Source organism: Protopterus annectens, chromosome 12.part0 (genome assembly GCF_019279795.1).
Source record: "Protopterus annectens isolate FY-2018-M chromosome 12.part0, PAN1.0, whole genome shotgun sequence".
Taxonomy (NCBI): Eukaryota; Metazoa; Chordata; order Ceratodontiformes; family Protopteridae; genus Protopterus; species Protopterus annectens.
This window is the reverse complement of record NC_056746.1, coordinates 1,205,214,248-1,205,235,279: the sequence shown is the minus strand read 5'-3', so window position 1 is coordinate 1,205,235,279 and position 21,032 is coordinate 1,205,214,248. Positions and strand designations below refer to the sequence as shown.

Here is a 21,032-nt window from a genome sequence, read left to right as displayed (position 1 = left end):
AAGTATAGGCCAATATTTTGAGATTAACTGCTCGACCTTCAGTGAATCCCCAGAAAAGGTATACACAAAGCTATTCTGGTGTTCGGTCTGTTTAGATGATTTAAAAAGGGTTTCATGAGTCACCCCACTACATAAAAGAGGGCAATACACAGTTTCCCTGCCTGCAATTACCTCCCCAGCTAAATCATCAACTAAGTACACTGGGTACCCCCTTTCATTGAAAAGTTGCTTCAAAAAACTGACCTCGTCAAGGAAAAACTCTAATGTACTACACATCCTAGAGGCACGTATGAATTGCCCTTTCACTATCCCTTTCTTCTGGTGAAAGGGGTGACCACTATTGAAGTGCAAATAAGAGTTAGAGAAAGAACTTTTCCTATATACTTTAGATTGAAAGGTACAATTAATGACATCCTTAACAAGAGCAATATCAAGATAATTCAAATAATCACTGTTAACATTGAGAGTAAATGCTAAAAAGGGGGTAGTAGAGTTGATATAGGCCATAAATTCCAAAAATTGGTCCCATAAAAGGCAGATCGTGAAAGGGCAATTCATACGTGCCTCTAGGATGTGTAGTACATTAGAGTTTTTCCTTGACGAGGTCAGTTTTTTGAAGCAACTTTTCAATGAAAGGGGGTACCCAGCGTACTTAGTTGATGATTTAGCTGGGGAGGTAATTGCAGGCAGGGAAACTGTGTATTGCCCTCTTTTAGGTAGTGGGGTGACTCATGAAACCCTTTTTAAATCATCTAAACAGACCGAACACCAGAATAGCTTTGTGTATACCTTTTCTGGGGATTCACTGAAGGTCGAGCAGTTAATCTCAAAATATTGGCCTATACTTACACATCACGACAATTTCAAACAATTCGTCAAGGAACGCCCCCATTTCATTAGAAAAAGAGACATGAACCTTAAGGGCCTTTTTGAGGGTGAATCTGGTTTTGGTTCTACAAGGGGTTGTTCGAAATTTGGCACGTGTTAGTGTGGCTCATGTAAACAATGTCCTTATGTGCTCAACGAAAATTCATTATTTATTCCATCTAGGAGGTTTAGAGTTAAGGCTGAGCATTCTTACAACTGTGGTACTAAAGGGGTCGTCTATTTGGGGATTTGCACACAATGCTCCAGTTTTTATGTGGGTAAAACTGAGAGAACACTCAGAAGAAGGATATATGAGCACCTCTATGATGTTTCTAAGAAAAAGGAAAACAATACTTTTTATAAACATCTTGGTTCATGCCCCAATATGCAACTTAAGTTTTTTATATTAGATCAAGTCTTGCAGGATAGTAGAGGGGGTGAGTGGGAGGCCCGATTGGAATATAAGGAATTATGGTGGCAGCTTAAATTAAATGCAACTAAACCCCCTGGTTTGAACAACAGTGTTAGCATCATGAGTGTTTTAAAACTGAGGAGGGCTAAGTTATGATGATTATTTCTTGGTAGTTGTGTTTATTTGAACAACATGGACAATGTCTTGTTTTGAATAATTTTTTAACTACTGCTTATTTTGTACTTAATGGGCAGTAATTATTAACCACAACTTTTGAATGTTTTTTTAGGCACATATGATTTTTTTATAATTTTTAACGTTATCTTAAGATATTACAAGTTTGGCTGGTCATGTTGATGTACTTGTTTTAATTTTGACAACATTGAAAAGCAACTTTTTAAGTCTCTAACATAACCTGGTGGTTTGCTAGTTTTAATGTCTAATTAGCATATTTTATTAATTGGAGTTCTCGTCACATGATTTGGACTAGAAACTATTTAAGCACTGAATTTTTAATGATGGTTCATCTTGATAAAGCCTGGTATGACTCCAGGTGAAAGCGCTTGATGTAATATTCTACTTTTTATTTTTTTGTTCTTTATTAAAGTCAATTTTGATTCAAGACACATTGGACTGTTCCATTCCTTTCAAGCCTTTGGATATTTTACTTTGTTCTTGGTTTGGATCTGCTTTGTTTTGAATTAATATAGCAATGCCAATGTTCATTGATTCGATGATTGCCTTTATATCCATATATATTATATTACCAAGCATTCTGCACACAATTCAACAAAACACACATAATCTAAAAATACAACTCAACCTACCTTTCATCAAAACATTATTTCTTTGACCCACTAAAGTGATTGAAAAGCAAAACAGTGGCCTTTTTTGATTGGTTAAATGAAAGAAGAAAAATACAGCTAGGATTTGTACTAACTGCAACCCTTCCACTACCTGACAGCTGTCCCTAAGGATATTGAAAAACTTGCTGCAAGCTACTGAAATCAGCAAACTTAGGAGTAACCTCTCACCTCAGCAGGCCAAGACCCCTAACTACTCTTCATTATTCTTTCACTTCTCACAGTTTTGCCACTTTTTATTTTCCTGACATCTGTAAGAGTATGGCTTGCAGAGACAAAGGTTTGTTTAAATACTCCTGCTTACATAATTTTGCAGCCTCTCTAGGAAGACTTTTCCATATGCACACAATCCTTTATATTTGAAATAAGCTTGGAAACTATGATCTACTCCTTAATCATGTGCTGTTGTCTTTTCAAGTTCCACTTAATGAACTGCTTACTTGTACCATTTAGTTGCCATGTTTTTCTCAACACACTCTCCACTTCCTTCATTGCATCCATTTTGCTGTTTCAGAATATCACCTGTTATGATGCCTCCACTAGCCTGTTCTTTATCATTTAAATGCAGTTCCAATCATTACATTATCATTTGCACAGAATACTCTCTCACCTTAATTACTGCAGATACTCTTATATCAGTAATCCTCTCACAATGCTTAACCTTTTTCTTCATCTCTCAACTCATATTAGAACTAGAAAACCACATCCTACAACTCATCATCCATAAATCTCAAACACTTACACCTGTTATAAAACTCAACACTGACACAATGCTCATTCAATCCATCCCCCATCTCTTTCCTCCATATCAAGCACAAGGATATTCCCAGCAGTTAGCCCTTCACAGCCCTTCCCCCCATGGCAGCAACACCCCTTCACAAGTCCAGGGGCTTTCCAAGGTCTCCCATATCAATTACTGGTCCCCCCATGACAACAAACAAACAAACAAACAAGAAAAATAATTAGATGAAATGTACTCCCTACTTTAACAGCATTCCCCAGAGACTGTGGTAATAACAGAATTGTGTGTAAAAGATGACAATAATAACTGAAATTTAAATTTTCCTGATGTACAAGTACATCTTGATTGCATACTTGCTAAAAGACAATGTGGAAGCTTTCTCCTACTTTAGAAATATGATTTCTAAATTCAGATAAAATCCTGTCTACCTTAATGGATAATAAATCCCCTAACTCCTTCCTTCACTGTACCTTTTCATATAGCCCCCAACCTCTGTGTATCTTCACACTTTCTCATACCCAATCTCACTACAAGAAATGTAGTCACACAATCACTACTGTCCTAAACATAAACAGTTTCTGATACAAGAAGATGAATGTTCTTGCTCTCAAAACAACTCAGTCACTAGACCTGTTATAGCTCTAGTACAAAATCCATCTACACTAGCCTTTAACTGATAATCTGATTAATTTTTACTTTTCTAATCTCATCTTTCTTAAAGTCTCTTGTCTGACTCTCACTCACTCACACAACTCCCCTTCTTCATTAACTCTCTCCAATCTGATCTATTTAAAAATATATCTTCCAATCAAAGTATGCCCCAGTGCTGTTCATATCCCTTACCAATTACCCTCCACACCTTTTTAGCAGCTACATGTCGAAACCAAAATACTATAAGAACAGTTCATTTTAGTCATTGTTGCTGTAATCCAACTGTCTTCCAGTTACTTGCTTGTCTATACCTGGTTTACATTTTATTTATTTTCTACAGTGCTACTGATGTTGTGTTGCCATGTGCAACTGATATGTTTTGACTGTATCACTAGGCTGGCTTGAAAAAAATTCAAATAAAAAATAAACTTAAAAAGTGAATTCCTTAAGAGAATAACCACATCACCAAGCTAATAGCAGCCTGACATCTATCTCTCTATCTATCTATCTATCTATCTATCTATCTATCTATCTATCTATCTATCTTTCGATCTGTCTATCTATCTATCTATCTATCTATCTATCTATCTATCTCTCTCTCTATATGTATGTCTATCTATCTATATTTGATTTTAGCATGAATGATTGGACTGTTGAGCATTTACACTACTGAGAACGTTTAAATCAAACCTGCCAAAAATCTCAAAAGTAAAACTAATTTCTTTTGATTTTCTTACATCAATCCCCTCAGTTACACTAAGCTGTAATTTGTTTAATTAATGGGAATGTTATACTAAAGTTATTTTTAAGTTAAGGTGTAGATTTAGGGTTAAGGCAGGAGCAGAGATATAGTTAGCACACATATGAGAGAAGGCAAGGTGGGGTTTGTGCTCTGAAGCACTTTAGTAATGTGTCTTAATACTAACCCTAGCACTATTTCTAACCCTGTCCCAAAAATGCACACACACACACACACACACACACACACACACACACACACACACACACACACACACACACACACACACACGCACACACACACACACACACGCACACACATACCAAAATTATTCCCTTACCTAAACTTTACCCTAACCAGCAAACACTTGCCTACATATTCCTACCTATCATAAAAAAACACTTAAGTCTTTCAGCAAAATCATCATTCTGAACAGCTGATGATTGTTAAATAGAACATTTGCACAAAACACCTAACTTCACATGATCAAACAAACTCATTTATTTATTAATTTATGTATGTATGCATTAATGTATTTACTTATTCATTTTTGACTGGATTAATCCGAATAGGATACTTTTCAGGGGAGAACCGAGATAGTGTTTATACATCTAGGGGAATTTGGCTATGACATCAGAGATCTTCCCCTAGAACTGCAGTGGTGGTGCTGCAGTAGCATTGTCGCCTCACAGTAAGACGTTGTCCTGTTTGATTTTCAGCTAAAGCATCTTCTGTGTGGAGACATGCGTGAATGGGTGTACCTTCGTTGAAGGTTGTGCATCAGGGCTGGCAACTCGGTACGTAAAAATTTACTGCCAATCATTAGCGGATCGGAGTTCTGCTGTGGCGACCCCTAACTGGGAAAAAGCTGAAGGATACAACAAGATACATCAGAAATCTTCCCCTGCTCTTTTTATGTGGAGACGGTATTGTTGGTGCTGTATCCTACTTATTGTTTCTATTCCAGGTGTGTAGGTGTTCTGGAGAAACAGGAAGAAACAGGAAGAAGTGTGGCAAGTGTGACCAAAGAAAATGTAGGGACAGAGAAGGAGAAGATGAGTAATGGGATGGCTGAGCCGTTACAAGAAAGGCAGAGAAATCGTTGATATCAGATGAGAAAGGAGCAGTAAATAAGGTTGAGGGAATAGTCCCCAATTCAAAAGACCTATTTCAGGAAAAGCTATTTGAGGGAAAAGAAGAGAGTCAGCAAGAATGTATTTTTACAACCCTCCAATCTGGGGGGGTTGCAGGATGCTTATCTAAAAGAAATGATCAATAAAAGTGATGGACGGTGAAGTGGCAGCATCATGTGGCAAGATTATAGTGAAGGCAAAAGAAGAAGAGGTTGCAGAGGGCATAACAAGATGAAAATCATATGCACAGACAGTGAAAGAGGGAGAAAGAAGATGTGAAGAGATGAAGGAAGAGAAAAACATATGTAATAAGAGAAAGAAAAAGGACTGGACAGGTATGCGGTATTGAACACAGTAATTGTGCCACTGGGTGTTTCACCTAAGGAGGTAAGAGCTTTCATTCTGATCAACAATGAAATGCACTGTGATATACTTTTTGAATCTGAACAATATATGGAAAATTTCCTAAAAAAATATGAACAAAAAAAGAACTGTAATCCTTAAACTGAATATGTAGTACAAGCATTTCATAAAGAGACTAAATTAAAGAGTTATGATAAAATTTAGAATGGAAGTTGAAAAAGATGAACTGAAAGAACATTTAAAAACAACATGCAAAGGTGTGTTGGATACATCAGGAACATGAAAAAGGTTTACGGACTGGGGTTTGGGAATGTGGGATTATTTTGAAAATGGAATGTGATAGTGTTGTGCATATTCCTAGTGTGATTAATGTGAATAGTAACAAAGACTTTAAGTGCAGATGGCAACCTAAAACATGCTTTTTTGTGGAAAAAGTGACCCCATCATTAATGAATGCGATAGATGAAAATGTTTTGTTTGTGCAACAGCACGGCATGAAGCAAAGAAATTTGATATGGAATGTAAAAAAATGTGGAAAATTTGAAGTAGATGGATAGATTGTGAAGAAAATGGAGAAATTGAAGAAAAAGAAGGTATACAGGATTTAGAACATGATAACAAGATAGAAAAGGAATAAGAAAAACAGGAAAAAACAAAGATATAATAATGGAGGTAAAACATGGAGAAGAAGAGGTGCTCGATATGAGTGAAGAAGAATATGTCAATTTTTAAGTAGTGAGAAGAAAGAAAAATTTCAGAGGCAAAAGGGTAAAAAAGAGGAAAAGAAAATGTAAAAATGTAATTGTGAAAAAGAATTGAAAAGATAAAGGATGAAATAGAAATAACATCAATTTCATTTAAAAGTTGAAGATTTTAGCTTTAAATGTAAATAGTATGAATAATATCAAAAGAAGAATAAGTATTTTAGAATGGAGCGCTTCAATAGATATGCATATTATCATATTAGATGATAATAGAATTCTAACAGAAGAAGACATATTAAAAACTGAAGTTCTATGTGGTAGGACAGTTATTTGGAATACGGGAAAAGACACGTTTGGGAATGTTATGTAAAGAAAACATGAAATCTTAGATTTTACAACAGTCAAATTACTAAGGCTCATGGTACTAGACATAAGATGGAAAACAAAGGTTTATAGCGTTATTGCTTTATATGTTTATGTTACAAAGAAAGATAAATAATATTTAATAAAATTCTAAATTATGTAAATGTTGATATGGATATAATATTAGTGGGAGACTTAAGTCATACAAATGCATGACTTAATATTGTACTTATAAAAGGAGAAACTAAAATGGAAACTGTTTTTTAGCATCAGATAGTTTAAAAATATTGCAAAAAAGATAAAAAAGACAAGTTTTTCAGATCATACAGCTATACAGATAGAGGTATATAAGAAAGAAGGATACAGAAAAATAGGTAAAGGTATTAAAAGGCTTAAAGAGAAAGATTTAGATAAAGACAATAGAAAGGAAATAAGCAACTATGAAAAGACCATACAGGTACAAGAATATTATATAAAAGTTGGATAAGTTGATGGATAAGTTTTAAAGAAAAATACAAAAAAAATGCTTTTTGGAGTGCCAAAATGAAAATAGAAAAATAGAAAAATTAAGATATAAACAATTGACTCAAAAAGTGTTTAAGGAAATGATAAGAGATATGAGTACATCACAGAACATGAAAACAACACAAAGACAAACAGAATTCTATGAATAAAACTGAAGTCATGGCATGTTTCTTTGAGAAAAAGGAAAAATCATTTACAAGGTGGTAAGCCCCCCTGCAAACTCCATATCAATGTATAGTGCCTTCCATGGTAGATTGATCTATCTATATAGCTATCTATATGTTTTGCATAAACACATACTTAACATGTGTACATTCTTAACCCCTCAAAAGCACTGTCTGAACAGAGATGATACAGGAAACTGTCAAACAGGTCGATGATTCCCATTTTGAAAAACAATGTATGTATATATATATATATATATATATATATATATATATATATATATATATATATATGTGTGTGTAGAAGTGTGTGTATGTGTGTATATATATATATATATATATATATATATATATATATATATATAGAAAGAAAGATATGTATATGGATGTCCTGGCAGAGATCAAATTTTAGTTTTGTCAACCTCTATATTTTAAACCAGCTTTTCTTGACATATACTGATCGTTGACAGATGAGATAGACTCACTATCACCAGGGTAGAGAAATATGCCTTTTTCCTAGTTTTCATGTAATCTCAGGGTTAGTATACCTAATTATCATGGGGGGGGGGACTGGAGGGCTTGTCCCCATGCAAAAAAAAAATGTGTTTTGTGTTGCATGTTCCAATGATCATCCTTGGAACACGGGCTGTAGCATACTGATGGTAAGCATGACAACATTTCTGTGGATCAACTATTAGATGTATAAGTATATATATATATATATATATATATATATATATATATATATATATATATATATATATATATATATATATATATATATATATATATACATAATACATATAGATAGATACAGATATAGATAGGTAGATAGATAGACAGACAGACAGATAGACATATAGATAGATAGACAGACATATAGATAGACAGACAGATAGATAGATAGATAGATAGATAGATAGATAGATAGATAGATAGATAGATAGATAGAGAGAGAGATAGATAGATAGATAGATATTTTCTTTCCCGGGTCTGCTAATCAATAACAACCTTACCATTATCTGTGAAACATCTCTTATTCCACCCTCATTCAGTGATAATTTCCAAATAACATTACACATCATCCACCAAATCTGCCCTAGAATCTAGTTATCTTCAGATCCAGATTCACTGTCGATACTGAAAACCTCAAAACAGTATATAGCAGCTATCAGCTGGTCTCCTATTACTCACTTACAGTGAATCAGTGCCACAGCTCTTACATGTACTCACCTTCAGTTTCAAGACAAATTCTTTCCACTTCCACAATGCCTTTTCAAATACAACAACCCTCCCATCAGTTAACTACTGAACTCAAAGCTCTACTCAGACTTAAGAACATATGTAATCTTTGTGGAAATTAAACCCCTCACCAGAAAATCTTACTGCCTTTATTTCTTTTGATAAAATAGCTAAGCATGCCAATGTGTAGGCATAAAACCAACTGTTTCAAATCCAAATAACTTTCTCAGCTTGACAAACCCAGACACTTTTGGCAGAAGGTAAATCTTCCAACAGACTGGAAGTCCACATATCATTCTTTCTCACCTATTACCATTCAATCCTTTCAAGGCCAAGTTTTAACCTTTGACTTTCTCAAGGAATTCAGCTACCTTCCTAATACAATATTCTGTACCGGTCCTCCTAACTCACCCTGTCTGCTACATTTTATCTCCATGTTCTGTGTTAAAAAAGTCATTGACAAACACCTTCAGATCCTTCTAAAAAACAAGCCCCTGGATGTACTCCCTGGAGAACCAACTTACTCCACTGATTCATCTAACTCTGCTAAGACATTTTTTTACCAAATCTCTTCTCCACATTTATATCTTCTACTTAACTCAAAACACAGTGTCAGACATATGGAAAACTGTTGTCAAATCTATTTCCAAACATCTGTACTCAAGGAGTGCCTACCACTTTTGTCATATCTCCATCCTTCCTACACTTTGTAAAATAACTGAAAAATGAATCTACAAACAACTCTCCACTTACAGCTAAAAGTACCATCTCTTCACTCTTAGCATGGATTGTGGTTTAGATGGAGCACAATGAAAGCACTATGGTCACTTACAGTTGACATCCTTTTCAACATGCTAAAGAAAACCTTTCAGGAGCACTCATCAAAGCTTTTAATTTTGCTGTCACCTCCTCTTCCTTCCCTCCTTCCAAGAAATTGAAATTAGCTCCAGCATTGTCACCTGGTTCCAAGAATGTTTAACAAATAGGTATTTCAAAGATAAAATCTTCTTTTAAAGGATAATGTTAACATTTTAACATTTCACCCACCTGGCTTGGTTGTAAAATTGTCTCATCCATATCAATGATGGCATCCCTTAACAAAGAAGTGTCACAGGGCCCCATACTCATCCCAATGTTATTTTCAATCACTAAACTACTTTCTAACCTCTCTAGCCTTCCTATCACTCGGATGACATGGTTATATTTTGATACACACCCAATAACTCAAGTATTCAAACCCTTCTTCTGCCTGACCTTCATTCCCTTAAATCTTGGTTAAACAACCATAAGGTACACATAAACCACCTGTAAAAAATATGATATTTGGAAAAAAAGACTCATAAAATATGAACATTGTAGATCTCAGTTGTACCCCAGTGGAAGCAACCACATCCTTTAAATACCTAGGTTTATGGCTGCACAAGTCTCTAAACTTCTATAAAACACTGGGGAAAGATCACTTCTCTCTTATATTCTTTTCCTGAAAAATAGCTCTTTTCTCTTCAGGCAAACAAGAGCTGAAATATGGAAATAAGTACTCCTAGCTCACATTAAATAAAGGCCCTGCGTCATAGCCGCAGCATCTAAAAAACTTTACTCTACAGTCTACTGAAAACAAAATTTAGCAAACTGTTTCCGACTTCCCCCAAAGGAACAGAACTGCACAACCTTTTCCAAAACCAGATGGCGCATAGTCATCTAAAGATTTGAGCTATTCCTAGGTTATCTTCTTTTCTAACTACATCTTTTCAAACTACATCAGCCATGTGTCTTCCTATCTCTTGCTGCCAAACTCTATAATAAAAAGACCCCCTATAACTTCCGCAAATTTTCTCAATTAACTCCCTCACTCCAGATTCCCCAAATCAAAGTTCACAGTGCCAGCCATTCCTTCAATTATTTTTTAACCAACTCTGGTTGTCACCCCCCTCCCCCACATAAAAGAAATGTATTCTTTCCCCATATTCATTGCACAGATCAAAAGACTACCTTTATCAAAATATTGACTGCAGTTTTTTTTTTTTTTTCCACTGGACAAGTCATTTAACTCCTCCCTCACGTATTACACTTCTAGTTCCACCTCCTTACCTCCCATATTTACTTTTAATCGAATGTCACTAACAGTTGTTCATTGTTTCAACTGTCTGTTTGACTTTGTGCCTTCTGTAATTACTCAATTCTGTTTTAATTTTTGTGAATTTTTTCATCTTGGCTGTGCCTGCAAATGGTCTGTTGTGATCAGTGTAATACCCATAGTAAGCAAACAAACATGCATATATTAATTAATAAATAAATAAGTAAAATAAATTCATCCCTGTACACAGAGCTGCTTTCTTTGATTTGAGGCCTGTGTTCTCTTCTGTTTGTAACAAGCAAAGTTCTTTGCAATCCTTTTATATTTCAACATATTTGTTCTGCATACCCTGTATTTAACCTGTTCTGTCACACCTTTTGCAAATCATATTGGCATCATGCGGCTGATTCATTTTGTCAAAGCTAATTCAATAGAAATAGTTTGTTTCTTTTTTTAGGCACTTTTTGTTCCTTTTCCTTTTATTTTTCGTGTTTCCAAGTTCTTGTCTGTAAAATTCTCTTTTTAGATGCCATTTTGTATGAAGAAGTGGCACAGAATTATGTGTATTTACTCACCACATACGGATGTGTTCTAGTTGATTTATTTATGTTTGCCTTCATCAATGCATGTGCTCTTGCTTACTTTTTGTATATTTCCACTTTTGTAAGATAATAGATACCATTGCTGTCCTTTGCAGAATACATTTGGAAAATCTGATGGAGCATAGACTTCACTTTGTTAAACTTTGCTTTTCTTTTTTAAATTTTAGTGTACATAATTTTGCTGTTTGATGGTGATGTTTAAGGATTTGATTGATTAATTATGTGAATGACTTTTTAACCTAACAACATCTGTGATAGGTATTCTTTAAAGCAGATCATGCCCATCTGGTACATACTCCCATTGTAACTTAAAATGTTTTCTGTAAGCAAGTCCACTGATATAGTTCTGGTACACCGTCACTGTCTTCTAGCCAAAATGAACTCTGAGTACTTTCAGAGTGACTAAACAAAGCCAACTGTGAGTAGTGCCTGATAAATCTACAGACAGGACAGGGTTATTGTTATTATACAATTACATTATTAATGAAAGAAACTGCTTAGCTTTCTTTAATAGTGGATTTGTATAAGAGGGTCTATATTATATCATCGAACGCTTAAAAAAGCGAACACTGATTGATCGACCTGATTTAAGCAAAAGCTTACAATCTCAAACTGTCAGATCAGCAATTTTTTTTCCCTGGGAAAAAAATCGCTGATCCAAAACACATACACACAACACAAGCACACCAAACAAACAGAAATCCACACACATACACCTAAAATCTGATACCTAACCCTACACTAAACTATGCACACACCACTAACTACCCACTTACCTTAACCCAAACCCTAACCCTAAAGTCCGTCACTATCGCACACTCACCTTACCTGCTCCCTAACCCTAACTCACTTAAATCCGCCCTAACCCTCATGTCCACTCAATTGCACACACACCTAATCCGAGCCCTAACCCTAACTCACCTAAATCACCCTAACACTCACATCCACACAATCGCACACTTACCTGAATCCGACCAGTAACTTTCCACCATAACACTGAAAATACTGAAGCAACAGAAACGGACAACGAATTCTTTCCCTAGGAAAAAGTTTGAGTTGTTGCTGCTTCAATATTTTGCAGTTTCGCGAAAATAAGTTCGATCAATCAGCGTTCGCTGTTTTAAGCGTTCGAGGATATAATATAGACCCGTATAAGAGCACTTCAGTCTTCTTCTGTCTTCTCTTCCCTACACTGATGCACTGTCTATGTGAACGGAACTTATTTTCCCATTCTTACACAGTACGTTAGTACAGAGCAGGAGACGTGACACAGAAACAGAATCTTTGTTGCTGTCTATTTTTTTAACAGTTTAAAGAAAAACAAGCCAGTTTTTATGTGGGACAGCACAACAATATAAGGAAAATCTGGAAAGTTTTTGCTTGTTTAGTTTTGCATAACGTACCTGATTTATATTATATTTGTCTATCCCTCAGCAGATACCAACAGAATCTCTAGCCTATCAATGGTATTTCAGTAGGTGGACTTTTTTTTCTTCTGGTATGTGCATGATTTATGAAGGGCAAACTGGCTGGGTTGTCCAATCAGCATGCTCATTTTTGAATAGAAATGAGTCTTTATAATGAGTCTTTATTGTATGATCTACTATATTGTATTGCAGCCTTTTTTTTTGTTTGAAGGTCATAAGAAATTACTAGACTAACAACCCCGGGGGGGCTTTTTAAGCCTAGTCATGCTCCCCAAAGGTGAGAATTAAACTCTGTACCTTATGTCTGTAAGGTAAACACATTAACTATTATCAGCAGAAAAAAGGCAATGAGTGCACCATAAGCTGAATTCAAAAGTAAAATATCAAGTAAATCCAAAAGGTCTTCTTTATGTATAAAATCCTCATTTATTACAAAAGATAAAACTGCAGGAGATAGCAAGTAGTAAGCGCTTTCGCGTTGTTACCCAACGCTTCATCAGACATAAGGAAAATGCTTTATTTTCCTTATGTCCGATGAAGCGTTGGGTAACAACGCGAAAGCGCTTACTACTTGCTATCTCCTGCAGTTTTATCTTTTGTAATAAACGAGGATTTTATACATAAAGAAGACCTTTTGGATTTACTTGATATTTTACTTTTGAATTCAGCTTATGGTGCACTCATTGCCTTTTTTCTGCTGATTTGGTGTTTCTGAGGAGAGTGCTTTACCTGGCAGTGTGTTTCTTTTTGTTCTACATTAACTATTATGCCAACCCCTCAATCTTACTAGTGGCTTAAAGCAGATAATATGATCCCAGGTAAATTGTTGTAGAAGTGTTTTTTGTTGAAAAGTATTGTATTATCTTACCTATTTGTAGATAGTTGTTCAGACAGCAACAATTTGCATCTGCAGTTTGCCTATCTCATTTAAGCCTGTGGCACCCTTTATGTATACTTCCAAAGAACACCTATAGCTCCATATGGCAACCATTTTGGATCTGATTTCTTTAGCTAAGTGACATCAACTAATAACAGACAGTACTAGAAAGTGCAAGGAGTTATTAACAAAAATGACACAAAGATTGTTAATCTATAATGCCCTGCAGTAAATAAATAAATTAATAACTGCCAGTTATTATTCATATTTTCATATTTATGCTCATATTTTCATAGTTGGGAGAACTTCATGCTATTGAGGGGCATGGTGTGAAAGGCCCATGGTGCGAGATGGCAAAATCCATCCTCAATGTCCACTTATATCCGTTTATATTGGATATTAGTGCTAGCTGCTTGTAATTAATTATTACAACAAACAATAGTTCCATTTGTAATTAGTACTTCAAAAAGCAAGTGACTTCCAAATTATTACATGCCATTAGATAAAACATTAGATGTTGATTTAGAGAACTATTGTTGATATTTGTACTGTAAGTTGTAAATATTATATATTTATGTATGTATGTATGTGTGTATGTATGTATATATGTATGTATGCATGTATTTATTTATTTATTTATTGCATTTGTTTACTGGAATAGACTGACTGGGTAGAAAGCTATCTGTCCCTTTTCAGCGGAGGCCTAGGGAGAAAAGCTCCAGGAAAATTCCTACAGTACATAAAGCATGTAATAAACAGTTGTATACAAGTACTCAACAAATAGACATATTCAGAGTATTCAATATTATTTATATTGCTGGTTATACAACTAAGCATATGTTTTCATATTTTTCTAAATATTTCAATAAATATGCACTCAGAGAGGAATTCCTTTAGGTCATGTAAACGTGTATACCTCATTACCATAAGTGCTTGACCAATATGTGCCTAGGTTGTACAGCTTCCAAGATATGACCACTTATTTGCCAAAGTTTAGCAAAAAATTTAATTCTGAGCCTGTATGTATTGCAATACATTATAGTATTTATGGAAAGACTAAGAATGCACTGACTATTATCACTGTAAATAATTATTTTTCTGTTAACATTGCTGTTAGTACAGTTTTAACAGCTTTTACTATTCACAGAATATTTACATGTCTTTACCTTTTGCTTTTAAGTCAGTTTTCCAGAAACGTCTCTGGAATGTAAGGGTGTGTAGAAGCTGCGAAAAGTGTGACATTCCACACCACACAGATGTTACTTTGCTAAGGAATGACATATAATTAAACGAACAAACCAAAAAGTGTACTCGAGTATGGCATCAGTATTTTTTGTGTACCAGCACATTGTGTTGTGCTCAAGCTGTGGAGTAGTTATCTCACTTTTGGATAAAAGTTCCATTTCCAAGGCTACACATTTTACATGGGGTTGTTATAAATTAATTTGAATAATAATAATAATAATAATGAGGTCATTAGCATTCTACTACCTATAATAAGGCAAGTGATATAACTGGTTTCATAAACTGCCTTTATTCCAGAACCAAATACTTCCATTAAATGAATAATAAATAACAAATAACAGCCACTTAAGGTATGGTGATCAATGATTTATATTTGCTTCTCATATTCTTTTATACACAAAGGATGACATTGCAAGTTATTTTTGATATATGCATGCAAAAAAAATGTAAAAATATTTTATAACTCACTTAGGTAACTTGTTCTTCTGTGTTTCTTTCTCAGGTAATGAAGATTCAGCAACTTAAAAGCAGACTGTCAACATTCTGGTTTTCGTACACAAGGACACAGTGAAACCACAGCTGGGCGGAATATTACACATGGAGCTATCTTTTTAAACCCACAGATCTCTTTCATATCACTAAGTATTCACAAAATATCACACTTTTTTATTTGTGATTTCCTAATGAACTGGACCTAAACTGCAGCATATCCAATGGCTACATTAATAATGAATAAATCAATGGGAGATGTATTAAGAATTCCAAACTGATTATAGCACAAAGTCAACAGGAAAAATATATTTTCTGGAGTTCTTTAGGACAGATCGAGTGTAGTTTTCAGCTTCACTTCAGATTTTGGATTACACTTGGATATACTCTTACTTGGCCAATGCAATACCGCAAAAGGAATACTTCTAGCGAAGAAGTGACTTTTCACATTTGGTGGAATCTTTGTAAATTGCATGATGATGTTAACATTATAAAAAGTATGGGTGCAGCACTTCCTCATGATACATTATAATGATTAAGAAAATTACTGAAACTGGGGTACAGCCAAGTACCAGAACCTCCAGAGTGAAGAATGGCTTATACCTTGTCATTTCAATGGGAAATACTGGAGCGGAGCATAGTTACGTCACAGTTAAAGCCGTATTTGGCTTCTTTGCAATATGATCTGAAGAAAGAGATTAGTAAGTCTCATAAAGATAAATATCAGAGTTCACGTAGCATCCCCTTACAGTATCAGAATAGGAATTACATCATGGCTCAAAACATCAGCTTTCTTCTATACAGCTGGGATAGCAACTGTACTATTTGAAAAAAAAAAAAGAAATCCCAACAATAGAGAAATGCTAGTGCAAGGCTTTTTTAGGTATACAATGCCTAAACAGGCAGACTATATTTTTTATAAAATGCTGCCTATTTTCTTTGTATGAAATACAGATTACCATTACAGAGTCTACATTAAAAATAGTGATGTAAAAATACTTTAATCAAACCTTCACCAAACCCATCTGCTACCAAATCGTCCTTCCAGTACCAAAAGAAAAGGATTCTTTTAGTCATCAAGTTACCAGCTACCACTTCAACCTAGTTATTTTTAGCTGTGAAGGAAAGTATTGAATAATTTTGCCAAAGGAGCATAGGCCTCATAGTGCCATGTTTCACGTGAATGAAAATTCGCTAGACATTTCAGCACCCGTTTTACTTCTTATTAATTACCCAGCTGTCTTATTTCCTCTTATTATCCTTCTAGGATCTGGATCACTGTTCCTAAATAATAGTTTATTACAATAAGCAAACTCCAGTAAGGCAATATCCACCATCTGATGGTGGGATCTTATACACCAGCACTGCAGTGTTCTGAACAGAATAAATCTACATTTGATAACTATACATTATGGAATGTAGTACCAAGTCTGATAATTATGTTTGAGACTGCTAAATGGGATCAGCAACGCTGCCATCTTAAAATGTAAGGAATATGAAATCTTAAGCCTTGTGGACTGTTGTTGTACATATCAAAAGGGACTTTGAGTGCAGCCTTCAGAAGGGTTGTAGCAATGAACCTCCAGGGCTACCTGCGGAGTACTTTTTTGGTCTTGGGTTTATTAAAGCATTCTGGAACTTTCTGCATGGATACCAAGCTCAAGTCGGGAACACAAGAAAGTCAGAATGATCCATCACATGAAAGGGTAAAAAGAGGATGGGTGTGGAACCAATTTTTTGTAGTGGAGGAGTATACAGGCACTGAACCACTGTATGTTGGCAAGGTACTGGTTTTATTCCGTACTTTCTAAAGTTAAATGCTGATATAGTCAAGTATGCAAATTTAGTAGTTGATTCTATATATAATACCAAGAGAAAACTGCTATCAAATTAATTAATTAATTACTTCATTTATTTTTTAGACTTGAGTACTAATGTCAGATGCAAGTATTTAACTGTTGGCATTTATTTGTATTTAACTGGGAGGGGTGGGGGGTAATCCAAATTGGAAATAATTTATGTACAAAAATGGTAAGGATAACACAGTAGATATTAGGCAATATTATGGACAATATTGGTAGTTATATCAGCATGTGGGATTCAAAGAGTGGATGGAGTACATGATTTAAAAGACAGCATCATAGAAAACAGGAACTATTACATCTGCTTGATTCACCCAAATTTAGCTCACAATAGCACTGACATAAATGTTCTTAAATGATATCTTGAGTATACATGTTACTAGGCTTGTCCGCATACATGTTAATTTACAAGCAAGTGTGGCACACACACAGACACACACACACACACACAGACACACACACACACACACACACACACACACACACACACACACACACACACACACACACACACACACACACAATAAATAAGTACTTAGACAGATAAATAAAATGTAGGGCTTGCTTAATTTATAGCCAGTTATACAAATAATTAAATTACGTATGCATTACTAAAGTAAAGTAAAATATGAATAAATTATCACAAAGATGTTTTTAGATAAAATAAAATAATCATGTTCCCCAATGATGGAGGACTTATATCCATATACTCTTTTAATATTATTCTTACTCTAATATTTCTGCACATCAGAGAAACTGTGTCACTGGCAAACAATATAATATCTGTATCACTCTATATCTGAGGTGGATGAAACCTGGACCACCCATAACTCAGTAACGTACAACTATTCAAAATGTTATATTTTTCAATGTTTGATAACAAGCAAAAGTCAGGCATCATCCTTTCACCCACTGAATCAGTTGTCCCCTTCCATTGCTTCTTTTGTGCACCTACCTTTCAATATATTAAGAAAACCTGCATCAGAGAATTATCTGACTTAAACAGAGTAACTGATACATTTGAATTTACTTTTTTTCTGTCACTTTTGAATTTTTCCTTCCTTGTTTAAATTGGCAAAGAATGATTGTGGTTGCAGATCAAAGGATGTATGAAACCAAGTTTCCTCTCCCTTTATAAAAAGATTAGAAATGACAAGTTCACTATTTGTAAAAGTTTCAGTAGTGAATATTTACTTTGTTGCTTTTGCTTAAAAGCCATTACTACCTTGAATTTGAATCATACTAAATTTAGATTCATGATATGCAAATGTGGAACCATAGGTTTAAGAAATTGGCTTGTGGAGAGTGTATTGCTATGAGGGAATGGATTACTGACTATTGTAATGGATTATAGGGCTCCCTATTGCAGTGTCAGCACTCATAATGTTGAGTGCCGACAATCAGAAAAAAAAAATTTGAAACTCGAGGAAAAAGAGTGACTCTGAAATCTCTCTCTGGTTACAGAATTATTGTAAAGTGGACTTATGTACAATAAGTCTGAACAAGCCCATGAGAAACCAGGTATGCCACCTTTGGTGATTTCAGACACCACAGATACTTGCTCCTGGTCTGTTTTTGTTATGCATAATGACATGCCTAAAGCAGATCATAGAATGTTCTTCATATTGATTACTGCTGTAGCAGCCTAAGCTATATGGGTTATATCCAGCATAGGATATAACCCATATAGCTCCATCTACCGCATCAGTGATAAGTGAAGCATCTACTTTTATGGTAAGTTTACTTATACAAGTTTACTTTCCACCACTGATGATGTTTTGTACTATGAACCCTAGTTTTCACACCAGTTTTGATTTATACAGCAATATAAATAACAAAGCTTTCACTTAAGTTAATGTTGTTGTCTCATAGCAAGAGGTTCTCGAGTTCAATTCTCTGCTGGAGCACCTTCTGTGCAGAGTCTGCATGTCCTCTCTGTAGTCGAGTGAGTTTTAAAGACATGCAGGTAGGTGTGTCTGCATGTGCATGTATCTTCTGTGAAGGATGGGTGCTGGGCTGGCAATTCGACACTGTAAAAACTCCACTGCCAAACAATTGGCAGACAGGTGATCCGTTGTGGAAATCCATAACGGGAAAAGCCAAAAGACGTTGCTTTATTTTTACAGTCCATCTCCCAAACTATGTACATGCCTAAACAGCCTGATGCCTCCAACAATATGTCAAAAAACAAAACAAAAAGAAATGTCTTTTTATAGCAAGTAGAGTACTGGCAACGTGATTGTAACGTCTTTTCTTTTTTCAATATTTGTGAGAAGAGAACAAGGTTATAACTAATTCTATTATGAAAGTTAACTGAAAAAACATAGCAAGAGGAAATCATTTTCACAGATACAGGCAGCTGAATAATATGTCCTTTAAACGCTACTTAATTTGATGTGAGAACATTTGACTTTGTACGTTTAAAGAACATTTGGACAAACTGGAAAAATATTGCTGAACTCTTTCATCAGCCCTGATGAGAGATTATGCAAATGCTGAAATAAGCATATATTTTTCATTTGGTTTCCAGCTCGGCAATCAAGATGTGTTTTAAATAATGATTAATCCTAATTCTTTATAATAACTGTTCCACTGACAAAACTGTTAAAATCTGAGATAGCAGGTATCATCATTTAACTGATTTCTTTAATGGCATGTAAAGTAATTAATAGCATGAAGAATTAATTCTGAACATGAACCTGTCTGGTAATGTATGTAAAGTGGCTTTATTGAAAATCTTTTTCTTCATGAATGTATCACCAGTACTTGAATCAAATGCTTTGCGCCATTTACTTTTAAAGTCAGCGACTGATTTGCATTTTTCATATAGCTCATAGGACATTATGTTTTCAGTCAGTTGCGCATTACATTACAAGACATTAAACAGAATTGAACATGTCATAGTATATCCTTTACCTTTGTAACAAATGTACTGTCTCTAGAACATTATCCCACATTCGACCCATTTCACTGCTTTTTAATATATACCTCATAATGTGTTGCTTTTCTCGTTTCCAACAGCTGGTGGACTTGGTCCTTGCTGTTGCTTTTGCACTGAGTACAAAACTAGTGACCTGTGCAGCTATACACCTTTTTGCATAAGAGTTATTCATCCTATTTATTACAAGTTTTCCTACAACTTATATCAGATACTTTCAAAAATTGCATATCTTATGATCAGATTGACCATTATTAAATACATATGCAAAAGGCGGCTAGCCTTTTGCTAAATTTACAAAGTCTGTTTTCCATTAAGATACAGTGAGACTTACAGTTTCTTAAGACTCAATGCTAGGGAAAAAAATAAACAAATAAAATCCAGACTCCACAAGAAATATTTTTCTAAAAGTCAAAAGCATCATTCTTATAAATCCCTCCAATATCATAAAACATAACTCTTCGTGGCTGTCTAATATGCGTATCACATTCAGGTTAGTTCATTCTTTGCTATATTTGTTTGTCATTTTTCTTAGTTTTGTATCATATCCTATGCCACTGTGAAAGTATTAGGACAGTTTGTCAAGCAGAACAGAAATACACACTTTCCGTAGCCAGTATGTTAACAACATTGTGAAATTAATTAGGAGCCCTTTATTAGACTTTTGCAAAGCATGCCTCAAACTAGCACATACCAACAAAAATCCAAGCCTAGCACCCCCCCCCAAATCCCCCCCCCCACCAAAACAAA

The 21,032-nt window shown here is 34.9% G+C and overlaps 1 protein-coding gene across 1 annotated transcript in view; it reads left to right on the top strand.

Moving 5' to 3' along the window:
* CDH22 (cadherin 22) overlaps positions 1-21,032 on the top strand; it is a 3,413,183-nt gene that overhangs the window by 983,018 nt on the left and 2,409,133 nt on the right. Inside the window, exon 3 of the mRNA XM_044090249.1 lies at positions 15,496-17,266. Coding sequence (XP_043946184.1) covers positions 17,057-17,266 — 210 coding nt within the window. The 5' untranslated portion in view covers positions 15,496-17,056. The remainder of the gene's footprint in view (positions 1-15,495; positions 17,267-21,032) is intronic.